Genomic DNA, 24,086 nt, shown 5'->3' with positions numbered 1-24,086 from the left:
AGATCTCATGTGCTTTAGCCTCTCCACCAATTTTCATGGCTAGAGCACATCCAATGCTACCACAAATCAACACTCCCTCTTAGCGAGGAATGTGCTCTAGTAATGCTCCACCATTGAACATCACACTGATCCTTCCGCATCGGTACCTGTGCTGATGCTTGGCCTGCTGCCCAACATGCACTGCACTGCTGCCCATGACCTTGCCATTGCCACTACTACATCTGTACTGCAGCTCCCTCTCAACATGCTGCCCATAGCACTGCCAATGCTAACTGTTGCACTGCAATTCAGTTACTGAGAAGTAAGTAACTGATCTACCCAAATTCTGACATCCTTGTCAGTCCGGAAGCCTCCCGATGCTGAAGCTACCTCTGCTGCTATCCTGTGCTCCCTCTGCACTGTTGCAAACACCTCTGTGCCTCTCCGCATCGCTGCAACCTCCTCTGTGCCTCTTGTACTGCTGCAACCTCCACTGCGCTGCTACTGACCTCTGCACTCTAGCACTACCTTGTTGCTCCATCGCATTTTGCTTCTATCGACATCCGTCATCCTGCTACTATCATTCGGGGCTCTCGTAGCCGGATATGCTCCAAGAGTTTGAGCACCTCAAGGATCCTGCGCCTCATCTTCTGCAGTCCTCCTGACTACAACTCGATGTTACCCCACCTCTTCTCTAGAGGTGCATGAACACTCATGGCGCAATCGTCATTAGTCTTGACTTGTTTCTACACCTTAGCGGAGCTGCCGTGGAGTCAGAAGCCTCTCCCTTGTTCTTCTTCCGGGGACACTGGGTTGCATAATGACCCAGCTCCCCACAATGGAAGCACTTCACCTTGGAGATATCCTTCTTCCTCTTCCCTTGCTGTCCCGCAGATGCCAGAGTCGCATCCTCCTCCTCCTCTTTCTTGATTCGACCTACTCCCCGCCTTGGTCAACTGTCTGATCTCTTCTTGGCGAAGAGTTGCCCACATCTCTTCCCATCCCGGAAGATTAGCTCTGCCTAAAATGCTTTGGACAAATGTCTCCCACTCCTCGGAGACTGCATTTAGGGCGGTCCTCACCATGAACTCCTGATCCGGCGTGGCCCTTATGGAAGTAAGTTGGTCCCGAATCTATTGCAATTTGAGGAGGTATAGATCTATCTGCCCCCCCTTCTGCATCTGATATGACCACAACTGATTCTCCAATAACATCTTTCGCTGCACGGAAGTGCCCTGATACAATGTCGTCAAAGTATGCCACATCTCCTTTGCTGTGTTCTTTTCGGCAATATGTGGTACGACATGATCCTTGACCCCATCAAGGATTATGCACTTTTCACTCGCCATTGCATTCTCATACTTCTCATTATCAGCTGGGTCTACTGGGATAGCCACGGTTCTCAAGGCGAAGCCCTTGATGCAATGTCTATCTAGGATTGACAGGATCCTAGCCTTCCAGATGACAAATTTGGAAGCCTCGTCCAACCTGTTCTAATCCCTCAATCCTTTCACTGCCATCTCTGCTCCTCTTCTGTACTCCCTCTGAGATTCGACTTCCCTCCTGGAAATCTCCCTCTAAGTCCTGATTTCCCTGCTGGAAATCTTCCCGCCAACTGTCGAACCGCTCCTCTCCAATCCTCTTTGCAACTGCAACTTGGATTTGGATTTCTTGGCTAGAAATCCGTTAAGGTAGTGACTCCCTCTACCTTGGTTCTGTCCTGTTAGGTACTGTTATGCTTCGACAGAAACAACACCCCACCAACTTCCCAATCCACAATCTGCCCATAGCTCTCTAGGCCCTGACAACTGAAGAAACTGAGCCTTCCAGCTCTGCGCAATCCCGACAAAGGCTGAATCGCTCCTCTGGCCAACTGCGTCAAGCCTACCTGGCTGAGTAGGATGACGTGGCTCTTTGTGAGCCTCTTCTGCCTCTCTCTGCCTCTGCGCTGGCCCTCTCTCTGGCTCAAAATGATGACACAGGCCCTCTGTGTCACTCCTTCTCTGCTGCCTTCTGCTTAGGAGCAACTCTGTCTCTCGAGATGGCTGCTACTGCTGCAAATTTTTGATATCGCTGATGCCTTTAGTCCTCCTGTGATCTGCGACGCTTTGATACCATGTTGAAATTTCTAAGTCTAACACGTTAGAAATCTCTACTGCATTATCTGGTTTATTTCACCTACTTGTTTATTCCATTAACAAGTTATTTATACATATAAATACTGAAAATAAACACAAATGCAACCTTAACTGATATACAGATGAACAACTGAAAAGTATTGAGACAAACACACAAGGGACACTGTTATTTTTGGACAATCGTCCCTGGAAAAACCTAATGCGAGAAAACCGGTGCAGCAGTGCTGAGGGTTTTATTATTATGCAGATTTCTTGAGTACAACTAGGGTGCCGAATTGGCTCACCCAACAGAGATTGTTACACGACAGTAATACCTATTCTTGGAGACAGATATTCAGCTAGTCTGCCCCACGAAAATCCTTCCGACGCTTCTCCTAGGCTCTACGTCAGCCCTGCTAGCCTCAGTGTAGCTCTTGAATCCTTTGCATCAGCCTTTTACCTCTTTGTGTCAGCTCTTTGGCCTTCTGCGTCACCCAGGTAGGCTCTCAGCCTCTGCGCAGTCTCTAGCTGCCTCTGCGTCAACCTCTCCAGGCTTTGCGCTGACCCTCTGGCACTATCTCTGCCTCTCTGCTATGTACTCACTGCTCCTCGCCGCAACAGATCACTTGTTCGAATATTCTCAGCAAGCCCTGCTCTAGAAAATCGAATTGACTGATCAATCTTGGTGTGTCTCCAACTGACCCTCAAGCCTCTTCTTATACTTTTTCGGTTGAGTCTTCAACGGCCGAGATTAAGTCTCTAATCAACAGCTAAGATTAGATTTGGCTTGATCCATGTCATTTAGAACATTCTCACCGAGTTTTGTATTAATACATATTAATATTTTAATTTTTCAAAGTTTAGACTTAGGAACCCCTTTAAAAATATTAATTATTTTAATATCTCTCTAACCGGGTGGAATTTCCCCAAACTATTTTTGGGTCTTGGAGATCTCATGTGCTTTAGCCTCTCCACCAATTTTCATGGCTAGAGCACATTCGATGCTACCACAAATCAACATGGCTATCCTCCAATGGGATGTTGCCCTCCACGCTGCTCCTTTAGGGCAGTTTCAAGCCCAACACAAAGACTAGTCTCCCTAAAACAGCTACAACACTCAACAAGACCTTAACTAGGTCTGCAACAACTTCTTAGGAGGACTGTCCACCCTCTAGCAAGCCATCCAACAAACCTCCTAGCCTTGGCCTCCAAGGATAGGGCCTCGGCCCTCCAACCAGCAGCTCTGTCCTCTAAACGAACCCTTGAAATAGTCCTTAAATGCCCTCACTGTCACCTACAACACACCCAAAATTCTCATGCTTCTTTCACGCTGTTAACAGGGTTCTTCTTGCTACATTAGGGCCTCCCTTTGACTACGTCTAGGGCCTCTCTTGACTGCGTCTTTAGACCTCTATTGACTGTGGCTTTAGGTCTTTATTGACTGCGGCTTTAGGCTTGATTGCGGATTAGCTCCTTTGACTGCGGCCAGATCTCCCTTCAACTGCGGCTAGATCTCTTCTCAAGACTATTGCTAGGGCTCTCCCTTCAATTGCATCTAGGTCTCTCCCTTCAACTGCGGCTAGGGCACCTTTGATGACTGCGTCTAGGGCTCTCTTAGATGACTCTTTCCACTACGTCTTCCTTGAGAGAAGACAAACCCAAACAAGTGGAGAGAGATCATGAGATGTTGTGTGTGTCAAATGACTTGAGGTCTCCTCTATTTCAATGCAACGTTGAGGTTGAGCTAGGGGTAATTTGTTTGCTGGCCGACCTTGACAAATTGTGAATAATACAAATAAATTAATATCTCCATAAATACATGTCGGAATCGGATGATATTTAGATCAATCCTACACCTCTCAGAGAGAGGAATCCAAGAAAAATATTAGCTTCCATAAATAAGGTGACCCACATGGAGTTTGGCCCTAGTTGCCAATTTTAAGACGTACCCTATTTGTGACTTGTGTAAGGGAAGCGCATTACCTCTTTCCCATCACCTTACCCTTGTCCTTAAGCTGAGTCCTCCCTTAGAAGCCTTTTAGTCACCTTAACCTTATACCTTTAGACTTTAAGCATAGAATATCTCTTAGGTGACCTATTTACTGTGACTCCTCCCATTGGTGAAAATCCATAAAGAGAAGGGGGTAGTAGTTGTGGTGATAGTGAGATACTACCTTATTGATGTCACTTGGTCTAGTGATTTCCTTGTCAGGTGCCCTCCATAAGGCTTGATATATTTTGCGGCAACATATTTGGCACCGTTGCCAAGGAGGAAGCGAGTCTACCTCCTTGTAATTTGAAGATTAGGCTTCATGGGGAAGATCTCTAACAACAAGATATATCCTCTTATGGCTCAAAGTTTCAATGCTTGCAGTGTGAAGCAAGCATCTTGCAAGGCATTTTTGAATTCACCCTAACGTCTCCTCATTTTGTTGCTATGAAAAGCCCAAGGCAATGGCTCCTTGGGATTTGCATGAGATATACCATACCCTGCCTTGGATATCCAAATCGATGGGATGCAAATTCTATAATGAATGTCCCAAAATTTGATGGTGATCCTTCTTCAGCGGTGAATCATGTTGCCAAATTTTTCAAGTATACTTCGAAGATTAACATGGTTCATGAGGACCCTCTCATGAGATTGCTCATTAATTTCTTTGGGGATGATCAAAGAGATTGGCTTAAACATTATTGCCGAGCTAAGACCCTTCCTTTTATTGGGGTATTCATTGAAGAATTCCTTGAAGTACTAGGGACCCATGTGCCATCTTGAAGTTGTCCTTCAAGACTTGATTGTTGCTTTCCAAAAGGAGGGCCTCCTTAATTATGTTGAAGATGTTGAATACCATTTCTTGGTAGCAGCAAACATCGCCCTCGAGCATTTCAATCATTCTATTGATGAAAGAAATCAGGATTGTGATGAAGGAGAGTTCTCTCTGGATCATCAAGATGAACTCGTAGAAAGTGAACTTGAAGATAATTCAAGAAGGGAGCATGGTGGGGAACATGATGAACATGAAACTTTGGCAAGTGAAGTTGAGGCAAGCTCCACCCTTTTCATCGACATTGAGTTTGATGATCCACTTTTTGAAAACCTTGAAAAGGTTGAAGCCATAAATTCCTTGAAGTTAACATTTGTGATTTTTTGCATATAGAAAAAGGGAAGTGGGATTTGAGTGGCTATCATTTTGACAAAGACCCAATCTATGATATTGATGATAATGTTAACAATGACCTTGTCTTGCCATACACTCAATATACTCAGGAAGACATGATTATTGATGTATTTGAGCTATTCTTATATCTTCCTATTGTCATCTCTCAATCATATTCAGGGTGCATAATTCTTGAACATGGCGAGCCAACATTGGTTGACCCTTTTGAATTTGATTGTTGTGACAAGCCATCTAGTTGTCAAAATCATGTCCTCCATCCATGTCACTCTCAACATATCCCTGAGGACATCAGTGAGAGTTGTATGCTTGCAATAACTCTTGAATAAAAATTCTTGAGTTTGATCATTGATTACTCCATTTTCAAGCTGCAAGAGAGGATCCAATGGCGCAAGCCTAATTCCTCTTTTGCTGTTTCATCTGTGACTCCTCTCCATGATCAATGGTCTACCTATTTTCCCACCTCCCACCCTTGTGATTTGACATGTGAGTATTATAATTATTATTGTTCTTGGTTTTATCCCATGATTAATCGTAGGGGTAAGGGGTGTGACATTGATCCAATGATATGTTAGTTGAATTGGTTATATGATTAAACTCAGGTCATGCATTGTACACATAATTTTCATGCATATTAGTGTAGTTGCATTGCATATTGTGTGAGCATTCTAATATCATTCATATCATGTTTCACACTAGATTAAATTGCATTTGGAATAGATTTTATTTTTTGTATGGATTTATACTTTCATATAAAATATGGGATACCCTACGCCCAGTGCACATGCTCTCAAACAAGTTTATTGCAGTGTGCAAGTTACGGGTCTGCAAGGCCAGGGATTGTTGAAGTTCTCGTGAACTATCCATTCGAGCATATGGATCATGCGCTTTATGGTGAGCTCATGTCCCCGAGTTGGAGCCACATGTTACCCACCAAAATGGGTAACCCTATGGGAGAAAACTTTTCTCCCATTCTTCACATCTAGTTGTCTAGCAATGTAGCCCCTTATATCGACCACTAGATAATGATGTGCCATTATATCTCTGCCACCTGCATCAAACATATGCTTCTCACCCATCTGGCAAGAGCACATGGATGAAGATGGGCTTTCGGTCAAAAGGTAATTTATTCTTTTTGCAATCAAGTGCTTATGCTTGTTTGTATTTGGGCATTTGATATGGATTATGGGGTGAACTGGAAGAAGGAGGGGGGGTTTTGACTATGATCTTGTTCCCTCACCTTAAATGGGGGGTTAATCTTCGATCCTGGCTCAATGGGATCTCCCCTAATGGCCCAATGGGAATAGGAGGGGCATTACTTGGGAAGCCCTGATTGAGATAACATAGTTCCATCTATCCCTATTCCATACTTAACACTTTCCATCATACATTACAAGCCCTTATCTCAAATCCATTCTTTGGGTTCAACTAACCATTGATTCTTTGGGATTTGGCACCCATACATCCACATACTTGGGTAGGGCTTGAAACTTTGCCCTCGGTGGCTGATGCAGTGAAAAAAAATAGAAATATCATATGATGGCCATAAATAAAATCAAAAGAAAGAATATCAAAATGCAAAAGATGGCTGGAACATACACATTAGCAAGTGGGAAAAGGCCTAGCATGAGCTCTACCTCACTCCTTACGACCATCACCTGGTTCCTGAGCACATGTTGCTCCATTACATCATGAAAGGAACCCTTGCATGTCCCAACCCTGACAAACAATGAAGTGACTCATCCTTAAGGGGTAATACAACTGCAATATCATTCAAAGCAAGCTCTAACCCTTTGGGCTACAAGCAATAATACAAAGAAAAATCAAGCAAAAGTAAAAGGTCCACAAGAGGGGTGGAAAAACAAAGGCTGAGTTGGTAACTTATGCATCCACAATTACTCCCTCCTCACATCTATACACTCAGAATGTGGATACCCCCATCATCTAGTCCCCTTGACCATGGCACTTGGCCATGAAGTCTTGTCCCCTCTGTTGCCATCATTATTATTCACTAACACCTATCAATTGAAGGGTGGATTGAAGAAATGTTACTTCCCCTTGGTGGTTGAAAACACCTAATAGAGTTGTCCATTACAAGCTCAAGGCCCTGATTTTGGAAGGGAATCCTTATTTGAAGTATTAAATAGCCCATTACATTCAAGCTTGGTTCACTTAGATTCAATAATGATTACTGTCCTTGATCACTGGTTGCTTTCTCTAGAATTTATGCTATGGTTATCAGGTGGTTCAACAACCCATGTCTTGGGCCTTACACACAGGTACCTGGACCATTAGAGAAGTATATTGGCATCCACAAGTGAAGCGTTGAGAGCCTTGGGTTGCCAAGCAATAGTAGCACATCACATGTAACCCTGGGCATCTCCGACACTTAGGACGTTTTGCCACTCTACACTTCATTTGATGATTCTTTAGGATGATACACTTGGACCCAACATGCCCCTAGGCTGACCTTAGCACCATATGAAGGATCGCAGTTGATTCGGGGCCTAGATGAAGATGGTCTCACCTTCAGAGACTTGGGAGGGATGTAGCACCTGGAAAGCCCTCACCGTTGGACCAAAGATGGACACCTTTTCACAGTTGGAGACCTAGTAGACCACTTTATCATGCCCCAACTGGATTTTGGGGGACCACAGAGAGCCATTGATGGAGATTTGAGGGCCAACCCTCAAATGATGATTTTTAGATGTTACTACATCGCACTTGGCCTATGTAGCATTAATGCTTAGCATTTGGAGCTTCCTTCATGGATGACATCATCCCTAGAGGCCTCACGGCTCACTCATGTGGTCTTTTATTTGCATTTATGTCAAAGCTAGTAGGGTTGGCTTGTAACCCAAGGGTTTCATTGCGATTTTACTTGTTAGTAGGGGCTTTTAGGCTAAAATTAGAACTCATCCTTCTCATAAAAACACAAGAGAGTACTTTTCATTTCAATCATCATCACTTGTGATAATTCAACATCTCTTGGACTATTTTAGCCCTCCTTAGAGAGATTTCAGCCTTCTTGTTTCTTGGTGAAGATGTGATCTATGGAGTATTCTTCTTCATTGGAGCTACTTTCTTTACTTTGGAGAAGTTGTCTTGGATCAATAAAGTTTTTTCATGCATATTGTCTTGTAAGTGAGCTTATTTCTTAAAAATTTCTGATTTTATTCTAATGTATGGAATAAGTTCATGATCTAGGGTTTTTCTATTGTGCCCTAGTTTGTTGAAAATCAATTGCATAGAAACTAGGTTTCATTATTGTATATATTACTCATGTATGATATGTGAATGATAATCCCCTTGGTGAATCTTGATTATAGCTCCCCCAATTGACCTTGATCCCTCACAAAGGCAATAGTTAGGGTTTGTGCTAGGGCATCAAACATTGTTACTCCTTTGCAAGTTATAGCTCATCTTAGGAATCCATAGACTCCATCCCATTGGCCTTGTCTAGTTGATGATCAAGTCATCTTTCATCCATAAATTAAAATTTTCTCTCCCTTTCTCTAACTTGGGCCTTGTAAAGCCAAACGACCCATTTAGGGCTTAGTGCGAATTAGCTAGGAAGGGGAATTTTTGGTTTTGGAAAGTATCAACATCAAAGGTTGTAGTGGTTGCCTCATAATCATTTCTCTTGTGGCCATTCTTTCCATTTTCATCCGTAATTTCTCTTGCCCTAGTTTCTTTCCCTAGGATAAAACCCTAGTTTGGTTTAAGCCTCAACTTGAGGCCTTGTTGAAGGTTTCATGTGCCTTTGGCTTGCTAATACTCGTTATTGGAAACCTTTTCTTTACACCTTGATCTTGGGACATTCCCTTTTCCATGCCAATACTCAAACCCTAGATGTAGTGTACCCTATTTTTGACTTGTGTAAGGGAATTGCATTTCCTCTTTCCCATCGCTTGAGCCTTGTCCTTAAGTTGAGTCTCCCTTAGAAGCCTTTTAGTCACCTTATACCTTTAAGCATAAAATATCTCTTAGGTGACCTATCTATTGAGACTCCTCCCATTAGTGAAAATCCATAAAGAGTACGGGGTAGTAGCTGTGGTGACAATGGGATACTACCTTATTATTGTAAGTAGATTTATTGTTTGCTCTTGTCTAATAGAGATATTTGCAATTGAATAATTGAATAATGAATTGATAGTTACATTGCTCTCATGATAGTATACCTTTATAGGCAATGACTAGTCATGAGAGTGAATAGGTGTGACCAATGACTCTTCATTGAATGTTGATTAATTATTAATTTTTAGCTATTAATTATTCATTATTATTATTGTTTACATTTATCATGTTTATAACTCTTTTTTGTAGATGTACTATAGTTTTCTCCCACTTAGAGTTGAAAGAAAAAACATCAAACCCGAAAATTCCAAAGGCTAATAGCTCCATAGGTGGTTAAATCCAGTTACAGTAAACAACGAAAATCAAGCAAGGGTTTTTTCAGTCAATCATAAAGCAATAGGACAAAATCTAGATGATATTTCTCCTAAATAAAATTACAAATTCACCTTAAGAAAATTTGGAAATCCTAAAAAGTAGGAAGAGTCACACCTCTTACGCGTTTCCTAGTTGACACAACCTTGACCACAAGAGACTAAATTCAAATCAATCTTCAGAAAATACGAAACATTTGCACAATAGAAAGAGAAACTAATAGAGACAAATAGTATGCAAGCTTCCTTTTTTAATTCTCCAACAAGTAAAAATGAATGGGACAACCTCTTTTATAGGAGAAAAGGTGTCTACAAACCATCATACAAAACAATTTGGCCAGAAATACGACATGCTAAAAACAAGTGGTTCTCTAACCAGCTTCTAATTTCTTACTACCACATGTGAGGTGCACCCTATTAGACATTATCCACTTGTGGAAGTTTAATTTGGTCAAATAAGTGGAACACTCCACTAAAGTGGTCAACAAACCCCATGCATGTGGGTCAAAGAAGGTCCATCCACCATAAACCTCATAAGTACATCATGATCCATCCACACCTGTGGGAGTTAAGAGAGAGAAGTTCACCCTCTTTTAGAAGGATCTACATCTAGCATGTGTTGATTCGGTCAAACATGTCATGTAATTCCCTCTAGAAGCATCTAGAAACAGGTGATGAAATAGAAAATGGAATCTAGTAGTGTTCACACATGTGCATGTGACCTACTAGTTCAATAATGCATGAATAAGGCCCCAAAGTATGAAATGGCTCAAAGAAAGGATGACGCTCCTCACATATGCTTGATAGCCATTGTACGATGTAGCAAATACTCCATGTAATGTCATAAGATAATGTGGACACCCTAATGATTTGGCATCCATGTTGTCATGGATTCCAAGGCAATTTTCACAAATCCTGAGGCGTAATGCACGAACTCAATGTGTAGCACCCCAACCTATGATCTATCACAATGAATCATGACTCTAACAAGTTATTAGGCATGAAAACATAGATAATCCCATTTAACTGAAATAACTTAAGCTAATCTTACCCAATTACCTAAGTAAACTATGGTGGTACAACGTTATCCTTTTTACATGTCTTTTACGTAGGACATCAGGTATTTCCTAAATTTTTTGGTTAAAAATAGGTAAAGGTGATGTAATTTATGGAATAGGACTAGGGAAAACTTGTGAAAAAAGCTTCAAAGTCACAAAATGATGTGATATGTTTGTCTTTGGTCCAACTAGCCCTGTTTTAGCTAGGGGTCTTCAATTTTATTTTTTGTAAACCATGTGGAGGGAATCTTTTTATTTGGCTTTGCTACTTTGTCACCTTTTTCTTCCCCTATTTTGTTATTTTTTTTAATTTCAAGTCCTTTTTCTCTTTAGTTAGACTGAGACATTCAACTCTTGGATGTCAGGGGGTGGGCCTTTTAATTGAAGTAGTACAACTGTTTTCTTTGTTTTTTCTTTGCTCTTTACATCTCAGCCTTTTCTTTTGGTTTTATTTAACTTGGGCTTGCTTGAACTTTTTCATTTGAATTTTTCATCAAAGCTTTCTGGTGACATTTTTAAGCTATTCACAAGTAAGGAGTGTAATTTTTTCATATGGTTGGGATGGAAATGTAAGAGAATTTGTGGAAAGTGTTAAGTGTAGATATGGTATGGTATGGTTACACTATCTACCTTGATTCCTAGTAGTACCTATTGGCCTAAATTAAGACACACTTATCCAAGGACAATTATGTCTCTCCATGGTTAGATGAGGTAATGAGGTAATATCTTCACTTATTTGTAAATGATAGAAGTTCATATCTAATGTCATAGCACACTTACAAGCAAGTTAGAACTATCAACACCATTTCTTGTGTAACCTACCTTGATTCCTAGTAGTACCTATTGGCCTAAATTAAGACACACTTATCCAAGGACAATTATGTCTCTCCATGGTTAGATGAGGTAATGAGGTAATATTCTCACTTATTTGTAAATGATAAAAGTTCATATCTAATGTCATAGCACGCTTACAAGCAAGTTAGAACTATCAATGCCATTTCTAAGTTAGGAAACAACTTATAAAATTATACCAACTGAAGGAAGTAATCCTGGAGTAATCTTTGTTAGCACATAGGGGATAAGTGTGTAGGGAGCAGGAGTTGATATACCGATGTAGAATCGATTTGAAGAGCATAGGTGTATGATGAAATGTTACAGAAAAACAAGCTTGGAGCTGAGAAGATGGAACAAATAGAACAGGGACCTTGTCAATGCAGTGAAACACACTTTTACCCATAGACGAATTAGACCAAGCTGAGGCTAACTAACTTATAGGTGTCTAAATATCCTAACAGTAGATGAGCTGTCCAATACCCCTCCCTAACCCTCTCCATTTGTTATATCATTACACCTCCCTACCTCCGATTGTTGTCTCAAGACAGTCCAGCCCACAAAATAAAATCAACATAGAAAATCTGAAATGAATTTATAAATATATGCAAGTTCCCTTATTTATCAGGGCCTTGGCACTTGAGCTCCCAATTTAAAATTGGGATATTGCCACTCAAAAGCTATAAAATAGCTTTCGCAAAACATTACATGCTTTGTATCAAAATGGGGCGTATTACATGAGGGTATATAATTGGTCCCTTTATTTTATACCAGCATTAGCCAGGGTGCCTGTTGAATGTCTCTTTCACATATGCATCAGATAATTTTCAAGTGTATGTAAAACTATTCTTGCTTGACTCAAAGATTTGAGCGGACCATTCATTGATTGTACAGTTTATAAGTTTTATTCTTTTGTTGTGTTCGAGATAAATTTGATGGATATAGTTAAAACAGTCTGTCAGCTGTCTGACCAGTCAGCCATTGAATCAGACTTCTTGAGTTTATTAAATTGATTAGATTCTCACACTGATAAATCTGTCATTCAGAAATTGTTCTTGACATGTGATGAAATTTCTCTGGAGTAGCAACTTGCATACAATTATTATATAAATCCACTCTCTGATCTTACATTTTATTGAACACCAGGGAAGATGGACTATTCTGGTATCAGTGATGATGACTGGAAGAAACGCCTTACAAAGAATCAGTATGAGATTACTCGAAAGAAAGGAACTGAGAGGTCTTTTACTGGGTATGATTTTAATAATGTTTGCAACATAAGAAAATGTTCTTTCATATGCCTCTCTCTCATGAAAGACATTATTAAGCGTTTTTGTTTGGGCTCTAACAGGGAATACTGGAATACTAAGATTGATGGGATCTACCACTGTGTATGTTGTGATACACCTTTATTTGAGTAAGATTCTCATCCAATCTCAATTTTGGATTGTCTTAACACTAAACAAAAAAATATTTTGGAAATATCGCTTAAACACATGAATGTTATTCTCCATGGTTTTCGGAATTGAATTAATTTGTGTTTGTGGACTTTGTATTTTTGCTCGTGTGATGTGAAATGTTTGAGTTGCTTTCTCCCCAATTCATGCTTTTGTATCATGTCATTGCTGCATATCAGCTCAAACACAAAGTTTGATAGTGGAACTGGATGGCCATCTTATTACGATCCCATTGGAAACAATGTGAAGTCAAAAATGGATTTTTCAATAATATTGATGCCACGCCAAGAAGTTTTGTGTGAAACTTGTGATGCACATCTTGGTCATGTTTTTGACGATGGTCCACCACCTACTGGCAAGCGTTACTGCATCAACAGGTAAGGGCAATTTTACTGGATCCAAAATATGTATTCTGCTTACCTATATGTTAAATATTCTGATTAATAAGAGTTGGATATTCTGTTTCCAAACATGTCTAGAAAGTTTAGTTCTTGTGCTTTGGTTCCTTTTCCTTATTCATTCTGGGACTTTTACAAGTTTTTTACAGTGATTGAAGTGATTCATTTTCTTGTCATGATTGCAGTGCTTCCTTGAAGTTGAAACCACGAAAGGAATAATATAACAAATTACCGAGGACAATAATGTTTCTTTAAATTATAGGCAAGGGATGACTACCTGTAGCATATGGTTGGCATTACTACTGTAGATTGATATAAATGTGTATGCAGAATATTCTGTAAATAATTAGCTAAAAATGTTTTTATAATCTTGTCTATTTGATATTTTTTGTGTTGATGAGTGGCTTGTACTCTTCATTATGCTCCAATTTTCTGTTATATTTTTCAAAATCCACTAGAGAAGTATAGTTTTTACCAAACAGAGGTAGTGCAAAATGTCCTTTGAAAGCTTCCTTTCCATGTCACAGTTTTCAACTCCAATTAATACAAAGGCTACCTACTTGTCTTGAAAGATTTCTCTTCTTAACTCTCGAGTGACATGTCAATAAAGGCGAATGGATAGTTCATTCATTTTATTGTAAGTTTGAATTTAATTCAAGGATCTTCATCTAAGTAACTTCCATGTCCGAATCACAAATTGTTATTTAAATCAATTTTTAAGAATGGTTTCCTCACAGGAGATTATATAGTATTAGGCTGCCTTGAATATGATAGCATTTTATCAGAAATCCTTCTCAAAAACGAAGTCTGCAGACCGAAAAGAGAATCAGTGTTGGCAGATGTAACTAGGTTCGGTCTTGATTATTGTACTTGAGTCAAATGAAATATATTTGTCAAAAGAAAGTGAAACGATTTTTTATTAAATTGAATTGACTTATTAAAGCATGGGTTTCATGCTTGGGTCAATTATAGGTCAAGCCTCCATTGCAGGCTTTAGGTTATTGTCAAAGTCATTTATTGTTGGGTCAAAGGCTCCTCCATCAAGTCATCCTCTTCAGCAAATTACCTACTCGAAGTATTCAAGTCAACCTCAATGAGATCATCTACAAGTCTGCTTCAATTAATATAACTCAAGTCGACCTTAACATAAATTGGAGACACAACGGTTCATGATGATCATGTCGGCTCATTTAAGATGGGAAAACTACTATATATACCAGGTTGAGGTTTCACATTACTCACCATAGAACAATTCAGATTTCAGATTAGTAGTTTCAATGAATCAAGCAAGTTTGAATGTAATGTTTCGGTGCTATTACAGGACAACGAGTTCAGATAGATCGCAAAGATGATCATAGCAAAGAAGAGTTCATTTATATCTTAGAGGAGAAGTCTCGGTGATCTCAAAAACACATGAACCATGAAGATTTTAGGCACTTACGGTGCCATAGACTGGATTCCTGACCAGGGCAGTCTATTCAGGTGGGACTAAGATGCACTAAAGTTTTCAGCTAGTCTAGGTACCATCAAGCTTACTTGCTAACCATCATCTTAGGGAATCGATCTAGGTGCATATCCAAGGTCTGCCACCCTCCCTACTACTTGGGATCTAGACATCAACACGTACGCCGACCAGATGTCCTCCCAGGCATTTTACACACTCAATGCCTCAACAAATCTCTCTACCCTCAAGCATGCTTTTTCAAACACTTTGAGAGATTGACTTGAACAATCACAACCCCAATCAGTAACAACCTTTCAAATACTCATGAGTAAACACAAACCTTCAGGGTCTTTTGATTTCTTGAAGCTGCCTCACAATTCATCATAGTAGGACTTCGAGGCTTCCCAAACAAATCTTTGACAAAGGTTTCCTCAATCATTCAACTTCCTTTCCTACTTTACATGCAACAGCCAAAACCTACTTTCCTTCTTTCAACAACACCTCAATATGCATTCTCCAATTTCTTCTACAAGGTATCCATCATGATTATAATATGCCCTCCATCTCAACTCGGGAGATATACTCTTTATCTAGGCTCCCTCTTAATTTAGGGAGATCAACTTTTTTTCTATGACATTGAAGAATATTTCATGACTTCCATCCTTCTTGTCAGAGTCATATTGATCATCATCATTCATATAACTTCCTTCATCAAATCAACTTTACTTACGAATATCTTCAGCATCTTGAAGATTATGTACCTACACAACTTAAACAACATGTACAACCAAATACATATATAGAAGCATGAACTTAACTATATTAAAATCATGGAAGTATTAGACATTAGATATTAAATACCCAAACTTAGGTTCATAATCAATAAGAGACACATACTTTTAAACTTCAACTCCTTGCCCAGATCACATCAGTAATTCAATTAGGATATCGGTCTCATTATATCTAGGGCCTCAATTTTTCTTCCAAAGATATGACATACTCTACTATAATATATTGCAAACCCTAGAAGCAATTCAAACAAGTACACTTACAATCCAACTAACAACTTTAGAATTCACATGTTAGACTTCTACTAGGATTTAATACAAACCCTAGATTCCATCTTAGACACACTAAGCCTTAGATGTCATCAATCAAAACCAATCACAACACAATCTAAGGTTTCAGCTAAATGACCAAGTTCTACTAGGGTTTGTTGTAAACCCTAGATTTTATCATCATAATGGAACAATATCGTCATATCCTAGAATATCAAACTTCTACTAGGGCTTAGTTACAAAACCCTAGAACTTATCAACAAATAGGTTAGCGCGTGCACACACACACACATATATCTAGGATAATCATGCACAAGCATATCATAACATATATTGGACAAACCCAAGACACATATCAATACATTTAAAGTCAGACATATAATGATCTTGATTAGGCTAGGGTTTTGATCAAACAGACAAACATACACCTAGGGTTTCATTCCTAGGAGTTTACTCTCGATATATAAGGGTTTTGTTCATAAACCTCAAGGTCTAGGAATACACAACCCTAAAGGACTAGGGTTTCCATAACAATACTAAGACTCCAAACATGACATCACCATCAAAACCCCAAACATCAAACGAATATTATTTTATAGGTTTCATTAGTAACCCTAAGTAGACTAGGGTTTTCACATTAGCATTGACATACCCTTAGGTTAGGGTTTTACATAGAACCTTTTTAGGGTTCCACACACAATGATTTTAATGAGGGTAGATTTAATCTAACAATTAATCTCTTAGACAAGAATCTCTATGATTCAAAGGTCATAGACATAACATTTGTTAGTAATGTAAGGAAAATTTAAATGAATATACCTTTATCACAAAGAGAACAAAACTTATAGTCTAAGACGTACCTTTGAGTTTTGGAAAAACCTTATAGGACATCAATTCCAATTTGTCTTGTGAAGTCTTCTTCATAGCCCTTGAGCATGTCAACAACTTTTCCTAAACAAGGAAAATATAAAAGAAATATGATTAATATCTAGTGTAAACACATCTAGGAAAAGGAAAACTAAATCTAAAAGATAATACATGGAGTAAGATACTTATATTTGGAAAATGGCGAGGGCTCCCTCTTAATCCAATCTCAAGGGATACCTAAAACTTTGATAAAACAATTCAACAATCTTTTTCCAAAGAATGTTAAACCTATAAGTTCTAGAAATAAAAAAACAAAACAAATCAAAAACTTGGAGTAGAAGGGCTTAATAGTATAAGTCCTTTATTTTTTATTCTTCTGTCTTGTGCTTCTTTGGAGATCCTTCTTTGGCAACATTTGCATGATCTTTATTTCTCTTTCTATTTCTCGTATTTTCAGGACAATCACTCTTCTAGTGACCCATCTTGTGACAGTTGTAGCATTCAATTTTAGATATGTCTATCTTCCTTCTAGGCCCCTTAGTCTTCTTGAATGATCCTTTGTTCTTGTGATGAGCAGAATAGGCATTTGAAACTTTTTCTTCTTCATTCTCTTTGTTGCTTACTAGAGAAATCCTGACTTCTACCTGACTGCAAGCATTCCATAGTTGTTCAAATGTAGGAGTCCCCTTCCAGCTGCTGAGACTTGATGAGAAGGCACTCCATGATCTTGGTAAACCTAGAAGTGCAGTGATTACAAGTTCCTTCTCTGGTACTATCTCATCAATCCCCTGGAGTTCACCTCTTAATCTAGCTATTCTCCCAAACAAGGATGCCACAATGTCTTCCTTTGTCATCTTTATAGATATTAGTTCATTTTTAAGGCTTCCTATATGAACAAGATTCTTGATAGTGAATAATTTTGATAAAGCCTCATACATCTCTTGAGTAGAGTCTATGTTAGATATATAGGGGATGAAGTTATCTTTTATTCCATCAACCATTAGTGTCATGGCCAATACTTCTATTTCCCTGAACTTTGCCTTTTCTGCATCACTTGACTCATTAGTAGGTTCTTTACCTTTCGCTTGACTAGATCCAGAACTTTATTCTTCTCGAGGATGAGGCATATCCTCTTCTTCCATGCCCTGTAGTTAGATGCTCCTTCTAGTTTGTTTCCACCCTTCATTGAGTTAGACATTGTCCTTGAAGATGATAGACTTGACTTCTTATATGTTCCTTTTGAATACCCTTATTCAAAGCTTCTTAGAACTCCCCACTCTTCTTTTAATAGATCTTTGAGCTGCCTTTTTCCCTTTTTCACCTTAGCCCTGAAACCATGTTAGAAAATAAAAAAAGGTAGAAAGATTTTCTTTATATTGATAGTTACTTGTGATATTCTTATGTTCCTCTTTTATCTTTAGTTCATCAAGCAATTATCAAAACAATAGCACAAAGATCACAAACACAAGATATAGGCAGACAACCAGGGAAAAACCCCTATCTAGGGGAAAACCCAGTCAACAAATCTTCCTTAATAACTTCCTGAGATAATCCAAGACTCTAACAGACTTCCTCCACACCAAGTCAACCTTTTCTTCCTTCTATAGATGATAACCTTTCCAACAATAACTTCGACCTAGCAACACCAACTTGTAGCAGCAATAGAACTTCAACCTAGTAATAATTTTGACCCAACAGTTAGCCCAACAACAACTTCGACCCAATAGTTAACCCAACAACAACTTCGACCCAACAGTTAGCCCAACAACAACTTCGATCCTCCAGTAGTAGACCAGAAAATCCACACGTGCGAGAGAGATATGACCCAAATCTTTGATCTTGATCTTTCCAACACTTCTCTGTTATACATTATTTTGTCACACTCCCAGTCTCGTATCTTGAAGTGTCGCACTTTGTGTCATTAATGCCGCAAGTGTCGCAAAGTGATGAAAGCCATCACAAACAATGTATTCACCATGAAACATGTTTGTGGTAATCAAAAGAATATCCCTGAAGAAAAGGAAGAAAACTTGCCTTGGAAGAATTCCGAAGAACTTGTCAAAAACCTTGTTTTGCAGGCCCAATGCGCTTCCTATAGCTGATGTCTCGCGCTAGTAACCTCTGGCATTACACATGTCTAGCATTTCTAGCGCGACTTTTATCAGGCAAATCCGTGTTGGTCCTCTTCAGGTAGTTTTTCCCAAAATGGAGGAGAAGCTTCTCTTACTAGAAGCTCGAGAACGACGATGTGGTTTTAGGTAGATGAAGATTGGAACGAGACCTCCCATTCCTGGCCCTAGATCCTATTTCCATGGATCTCTCCCTTGAGATGTGGAACTACTCCCTTTTTTCATGGATCTTCAGCTCCCTCTCCTTCCCTATAAATGAATTGCCCACCATCCACTAATGGTTGGCTAATGGTTGGTTGGTTGCTATCCTAGTGCTCAACTGTGCCCAAATGTTGCCCATTTGCAAAGGAGAAAAGTGTTTGAAGGCTAAGGGTTGGACTTGGAATCTCACTTGAAGGAGGCTTCCAACATCAAGGCTTCATTGGTTGTAATGCTCTCCTTTTCATCTATTACTAATACAATATATGTTTTCTTTCCATAAATGTGTCAATTATTGTTCATTTATTGTAATGCTCCTTGATCTGTTACATAATTTGTATTATAAAATGTTATGCTTTGCATAGTTTTGTTGTCTCCACTTGATCTTTCTTGCAAGCACTCATCTACACTAGCGAAGAGGAGATCGTGAGCTTGGAAGCCAAAGAGTCAAGGTCGACAACAAGGGTATTAACATCAGAGAGAGGTAGGAGATCTATCCTCCTCTGCATTTTCTAGTATGAATTAGGAAAGATTGCATGTAATTGTCTTCTGTAGTTGCTAGATCCTCCCATCGGACTAAAGGGATCGTTTATGTCTACAGAAAGGATTGCCTGCACAACAAAATGGCGACTCCATTGGGGACTTCATAACTCTTCAAACCTCCTTTTGTTTTTGGTCTCTTTTGATAAATTTGGCCAACCTCTTAGTGTTCCGTAACTTTGATTGATTATGGATCTGCATTCTGAGTGGTGTGTTGTTTAGAGTGTCAAATATGGATCTTTGTTCGATTCTTTTTATTTTTTCCTAATTTGTTCTCGCCCAACGCGTTTTTTCTTTCTTTCTGAAAAATAGAGCACTACCAGGTCATATTTTACCCATTATAGTCACGCTAAAGACCCTGTTAGCGCGGATTTTGACCATTACAATCACGTTGGTCCAAAAAATGAGATTTTTTTGAGGGTTTTTTGACAGAAGATTTGCAATGTCTTCATCTCTAAAGTCTTTCTCCTGCTCTGTGTGCATAGAATTTTGACTTATTGTTGTTAGATTCTTTGTGGTTTGCAAAAGCCTATCCCATGTTTAAGTAGTGAAAACGAACTTTGGTTGAATCTTTAATTCTTTGGGTAATCGAATTTATTGTTTCGCTGCTTGTATGTGTTACTAATTTGCTGTCTGATAAGCATTTTCAGTTCTTCTAAAAACCAGAAAGAATTTGCATTTGCATTTGTTAGGCCTTCATCTCAAAATTGATCATCACTTCTGGAATTTGCGTTAGATTATGTTGCACTGGAAAGTTGTTTTTGAGATTGTCATTGAGCATAGATTACATTGCTTGGTGTTGAAAGATGATAAGTGTATCCTCATTCATTTTAAAAAGAAAAAAATTCATGTAGGTGAACTTTAGTGAATTAAAATTCGTTTACTTTTTTGGTTGTTGCATTGGAATTGGGAAGTTGAAAGATCTAGTTAGGAAGCTCTTGTTGGTTGCATATTTGATTGTTGCATCATGTTTGCACTTATTTCCTACACTAGATAATTTTCATTGAAAATGAAAAGAATATTTTTCTCATATTAGTTGCATCGTAGGTATGTTCAGGTGACATCAGGTTTTGAGCCTTGAAACCGAAACATAATTCAAGATCAACTTTAAAATTTCTCTCAATTAACCTAAGGAGCATTTGGAACATTAACGCAAACATCTAGAGTTCTAGGCTAGAGACATGTTCTGACGTCGTTAAATGTAGGAGTTGTCGTTGTTTGCCAACGTTGCATCTTGGGGGTGTAATCCCGTTCCACGTACGTAAGTGTATAGGATCGTTCTCCACATACCTTCGGGTATATCGGATGACACTCCACACATGAGAAGTATAAAGGAACGCTCTCATCGAACAGTTACACATTAGACAACACTACTACGGACTGCACTCCCACATACCGTTGAGTATATTTTGGGAGTCCCCTATAGGTTGCTATCCATCCATAGGTAATCGAGTATGCCGACTTGTATACCGTGATACATCAAACACCGCATTCGGGGAGATTGGCTGCCGTACGTTAAGTCCTTGGTTCACCAAGGTGTATATTGCAGTTCACAATTGCTTTGTAAACCCTTTTGCCTAGTTACCCCTCTTTGTTTTTGTTTGTATCTTTAATTTCTAAAATCAATTAATTGACCGTTGAACAACATCCTCCCCGTGGAAATACTCCTTAGTAGATCTTTGGTTGAGACTAATGGAAACCACTCTTGAGTCCACCAATCAAGGAAACCCCTTTGACAGGAATCCTGGTCCTTTTCGTTCTTTTGGAAATATTGGTGCTATTTGTATAGCAACGTTGTCCTTCCCGTATTTACCACTAGTTTGCTAGTTTGGTTATTTTCAACCCTATGGTTCTGAATGTCCAAATTGCTTCTCAACCGAGTTCTCCTCAACTTGAACAATATCAACCTCCAGTTGATTCTAAAGTTGACTCTTTGCCTTCTTCGCCTGTTCGGTCTTCTTCCTCTTCGTCTGGTGAAAGCCTACAAGTTAGTAACTAGGTGGATAAGGAGAAGAAGAAAATGAAGATTAAGAAGAAGAAAAATAAGCAAGGGGGCAACCAAGCAACCATTACTACATATGCAACTAATGTCGAGAAACCTTCAAGTTAACCTTGCAAAGTGAAGTTGCCTTGCAAGTTATGTAAGCGTGATCACCTTCTTAGAGATTGTCTTGGTATTTCCAAGATATTAGAAGTGTGGTCCACATGCTTACATCAACCTTTGGAGATCATGATGGTGATAAACCCTTAACAAGTGATAGTAAGGTCCATGGGAAAAAGGGTAAAGTCAAATTTCCCTGTAGGTTATATGAAGAGAATCATCCTATTCACCTTTGTCCTTATATGGATAAAGCCTCAAAAGTATTGGACAACCTTACAACTTCTCAACCTCGTCTTCTGATTGGTTATCGAAAGCTTTCCCTTGATCCTCCACTAGTTGACCAAGTGATTGATCAAAATTCATCTCTAGTAAATCCCACTCTCTCTAAATGTGAATCCCATGAACCCATTCCCAACTAACCATTGGTTGAGAAAATAGTTGACTCGATTCCACCTTTAGTTGATCGTACCTTTTCCGTAGAGAGTGAACTTCATACCGCTCAGGTTCTTCTTGTTTCTTCAGATTCCAATGAATTGGGGGGCAATCTGCCCGTTCCCACGGCACAAGGGGGCGATCCTCCCGTTCCCATAACGCAAGGGGGCAGTTCTCCCATTCCCATGACACCCCCTCCAAGTAGTATGGTCACTTCCTTTGATTGGAGTCGACTTATAAGATATCGTCTGCCCTCTTATGTGCCCTTCCAGATCATAGTACCCGTACTTGGCACAATCATAGCTGAAGGCGTGTCAGTTAGTATTTTGTCCTCAACTACTTGGCAAGCTTTAGGTTCTCCACAACTTGTGCCCGTTACCCAAAATTTGTTAGCGTTTAAAAGAAGAATCAGTCAACCGTTAGGGATCCTTCCTAAGTTGCCTATTACTTTGGGAGGTAAATTCGTCTATATCAATGTGATGGTTGTCCAAGGCCCTTTGGATTTTAATTTACTCCTTGGCCGTGACTATGTTTATGCCATTTGAACTCTTGTCTCTTCTCTCTTTCGTGTCATATGTTTCCGCATGAAGGAAGAATTGTGACCATTGACCAACTTTTGTTCATTGGTCCTAATTTGACTCTCAATCAACCATCTTCCCTAAATGGTCCTCATATGCAAGTGGTATCGTCCCCGCCACAGGTTAATTATGTGGCCACCTGTTCCATGCCCGTGTTTACTAATGATCTAGTTAGTGATATAGTGCATCATGTATTGGGGGCATTAGAGCATGATCTTTCCATTAGATCCCTTGATATGTATCCCTTCCAAAGCGTTGTTCTCCCATTTGATGAGAACCTCTTGGAAGCCATGGCCTCTTATGGTCCATGATCAAGGTTCCCGGTTCAGAGTTCCTTGTCTTGTGTCAAGCTCCTTAAAAAATGATTCAAAGTTTTTTGAAGCAGAGTTCCTTTTCTTGTGTCAAGCTCCTTAAAAAATGAAACAAGATCTTATGAGGATAGTTCTTTTACTATGACAACCTCGTTAAAAAATGAAATAGATCCCTATGAGCATAATTCCTTGTCTTGTGTCAAGCTCCTTAAAAAATGAAACAAGGTGTTGGAGTAGAGTTCTTTGTCTTGTGTCAAGCTCCTTAAAAAATGAATCAAAGTTTTCAGAGCAGAGTTCCTTTACTTGCATCAAGTTCGTTAAAAAATGAAACAAGGTGTCATGAGCATGGTTTTTTTCATGTGTCAAGCTCGTTAAAAAATGAAACAAATCCCCTTCCAATTCGAGTCTTTGATTAGATCTCGTAAATTCCCAGTCAAGTCTTTCGCTTGATCTCGTAGGTGAACCTTCATTCCATCCACCTATTAGAAACCAATAATCTACTTAGGTGAATGAAATGAAACTTAGGGGGCATGTACCTCGAATTGAGTCATTATGATGGGGGCATGCAAACTAATCTGAAGCATAGTTTTTTTTTTTTGTTTCAAGCTTGTGTAAAAATGAAACTAATCTCAAGCATAGCTTCTCTTCGTTTCAAGCTTGTGTAAAAATGAAACCAAATCCAAGCATAGTTTTTTCTCATGTTTCAAGCTTGTGAAAAAATGAAACCATCTTCAAGTATTCTCAAGCATAGTTTGTCTCCATTTCAAGATTGTGTAAAAATGAAACCATTCTCATCTTACCTCTCGTGATTTCCATTTTTATCAGTCTGTTTTTGCTAGATGAGCCTTGGTTTTTTCATTCCACCGTCACCGTCTCTTTGGCTGATTATATGCTTTCACTTGGTTGTTTTACCCTTTCCGGAGGAACCACTGCGATGAGTGGTCTTATTAGCCAACTTCTTGAGCTT

At 39.2% G+C, this 24,086-nt stretch overlaps 1 protein-coding gene across 1 annotated transcript in view; it reads left to right on the top strand.

Annotated features, from left to right (window-relative positions):
- Positions 1 to 13,845, top strand: part of MSRB1 (methionine sulfoxide reductase B 1) — an 84,761-nt gene extending 70,916 nt beyond the window's left edge. Inside the window, exons 2-5 of the mRNA XM_089404484.1 lie at positions 12,753 to 12,858; positions 12,958 to 13,023; positions 13,243 to 13,440; positions 13,647 to 13,845. Coding sequence (XP_089260610.1) covers positions 12,753 to 12,858; positions 12,958 to 13,023; positions 13,243 to 13,440; positions 13,647 to 13,680 — 404 coding nt within the window. The 3' untranslated portion in view covers positions 13,681 to 13,845. The remainder of the gene's footprint in view (positions 1 to 12,752; positions 12,859 to 12,957; positions 13,024 to 13,242; positions 13,441 to 13,646) is intronic.
- Positions 13,846 to 24,086: the final 10,241 nt, after the last annotated feature.

Source organism: Pinus tabuliformis, chromosome 2_2 (assembly GCF_031772625.1).
Source record: "Pinus tabuliformis cultivar Carrire ecotype Pingquan chromosome 2_2, CPIR1, whole genome shotgun sequence".
Taxonomy (NCBI): domain Eukaryota; kingdom Viridiplantae; phylum Streptophyta; class Pinopsida; order Pinales; family Pinaceae; genus Pinus; species Pinus tabuliformis.
The sequence above is the reverse complement of the archived record's forward strand: the minus strand, read 5'-3'. Positions and strand labels throughout refer to the sequence as shown.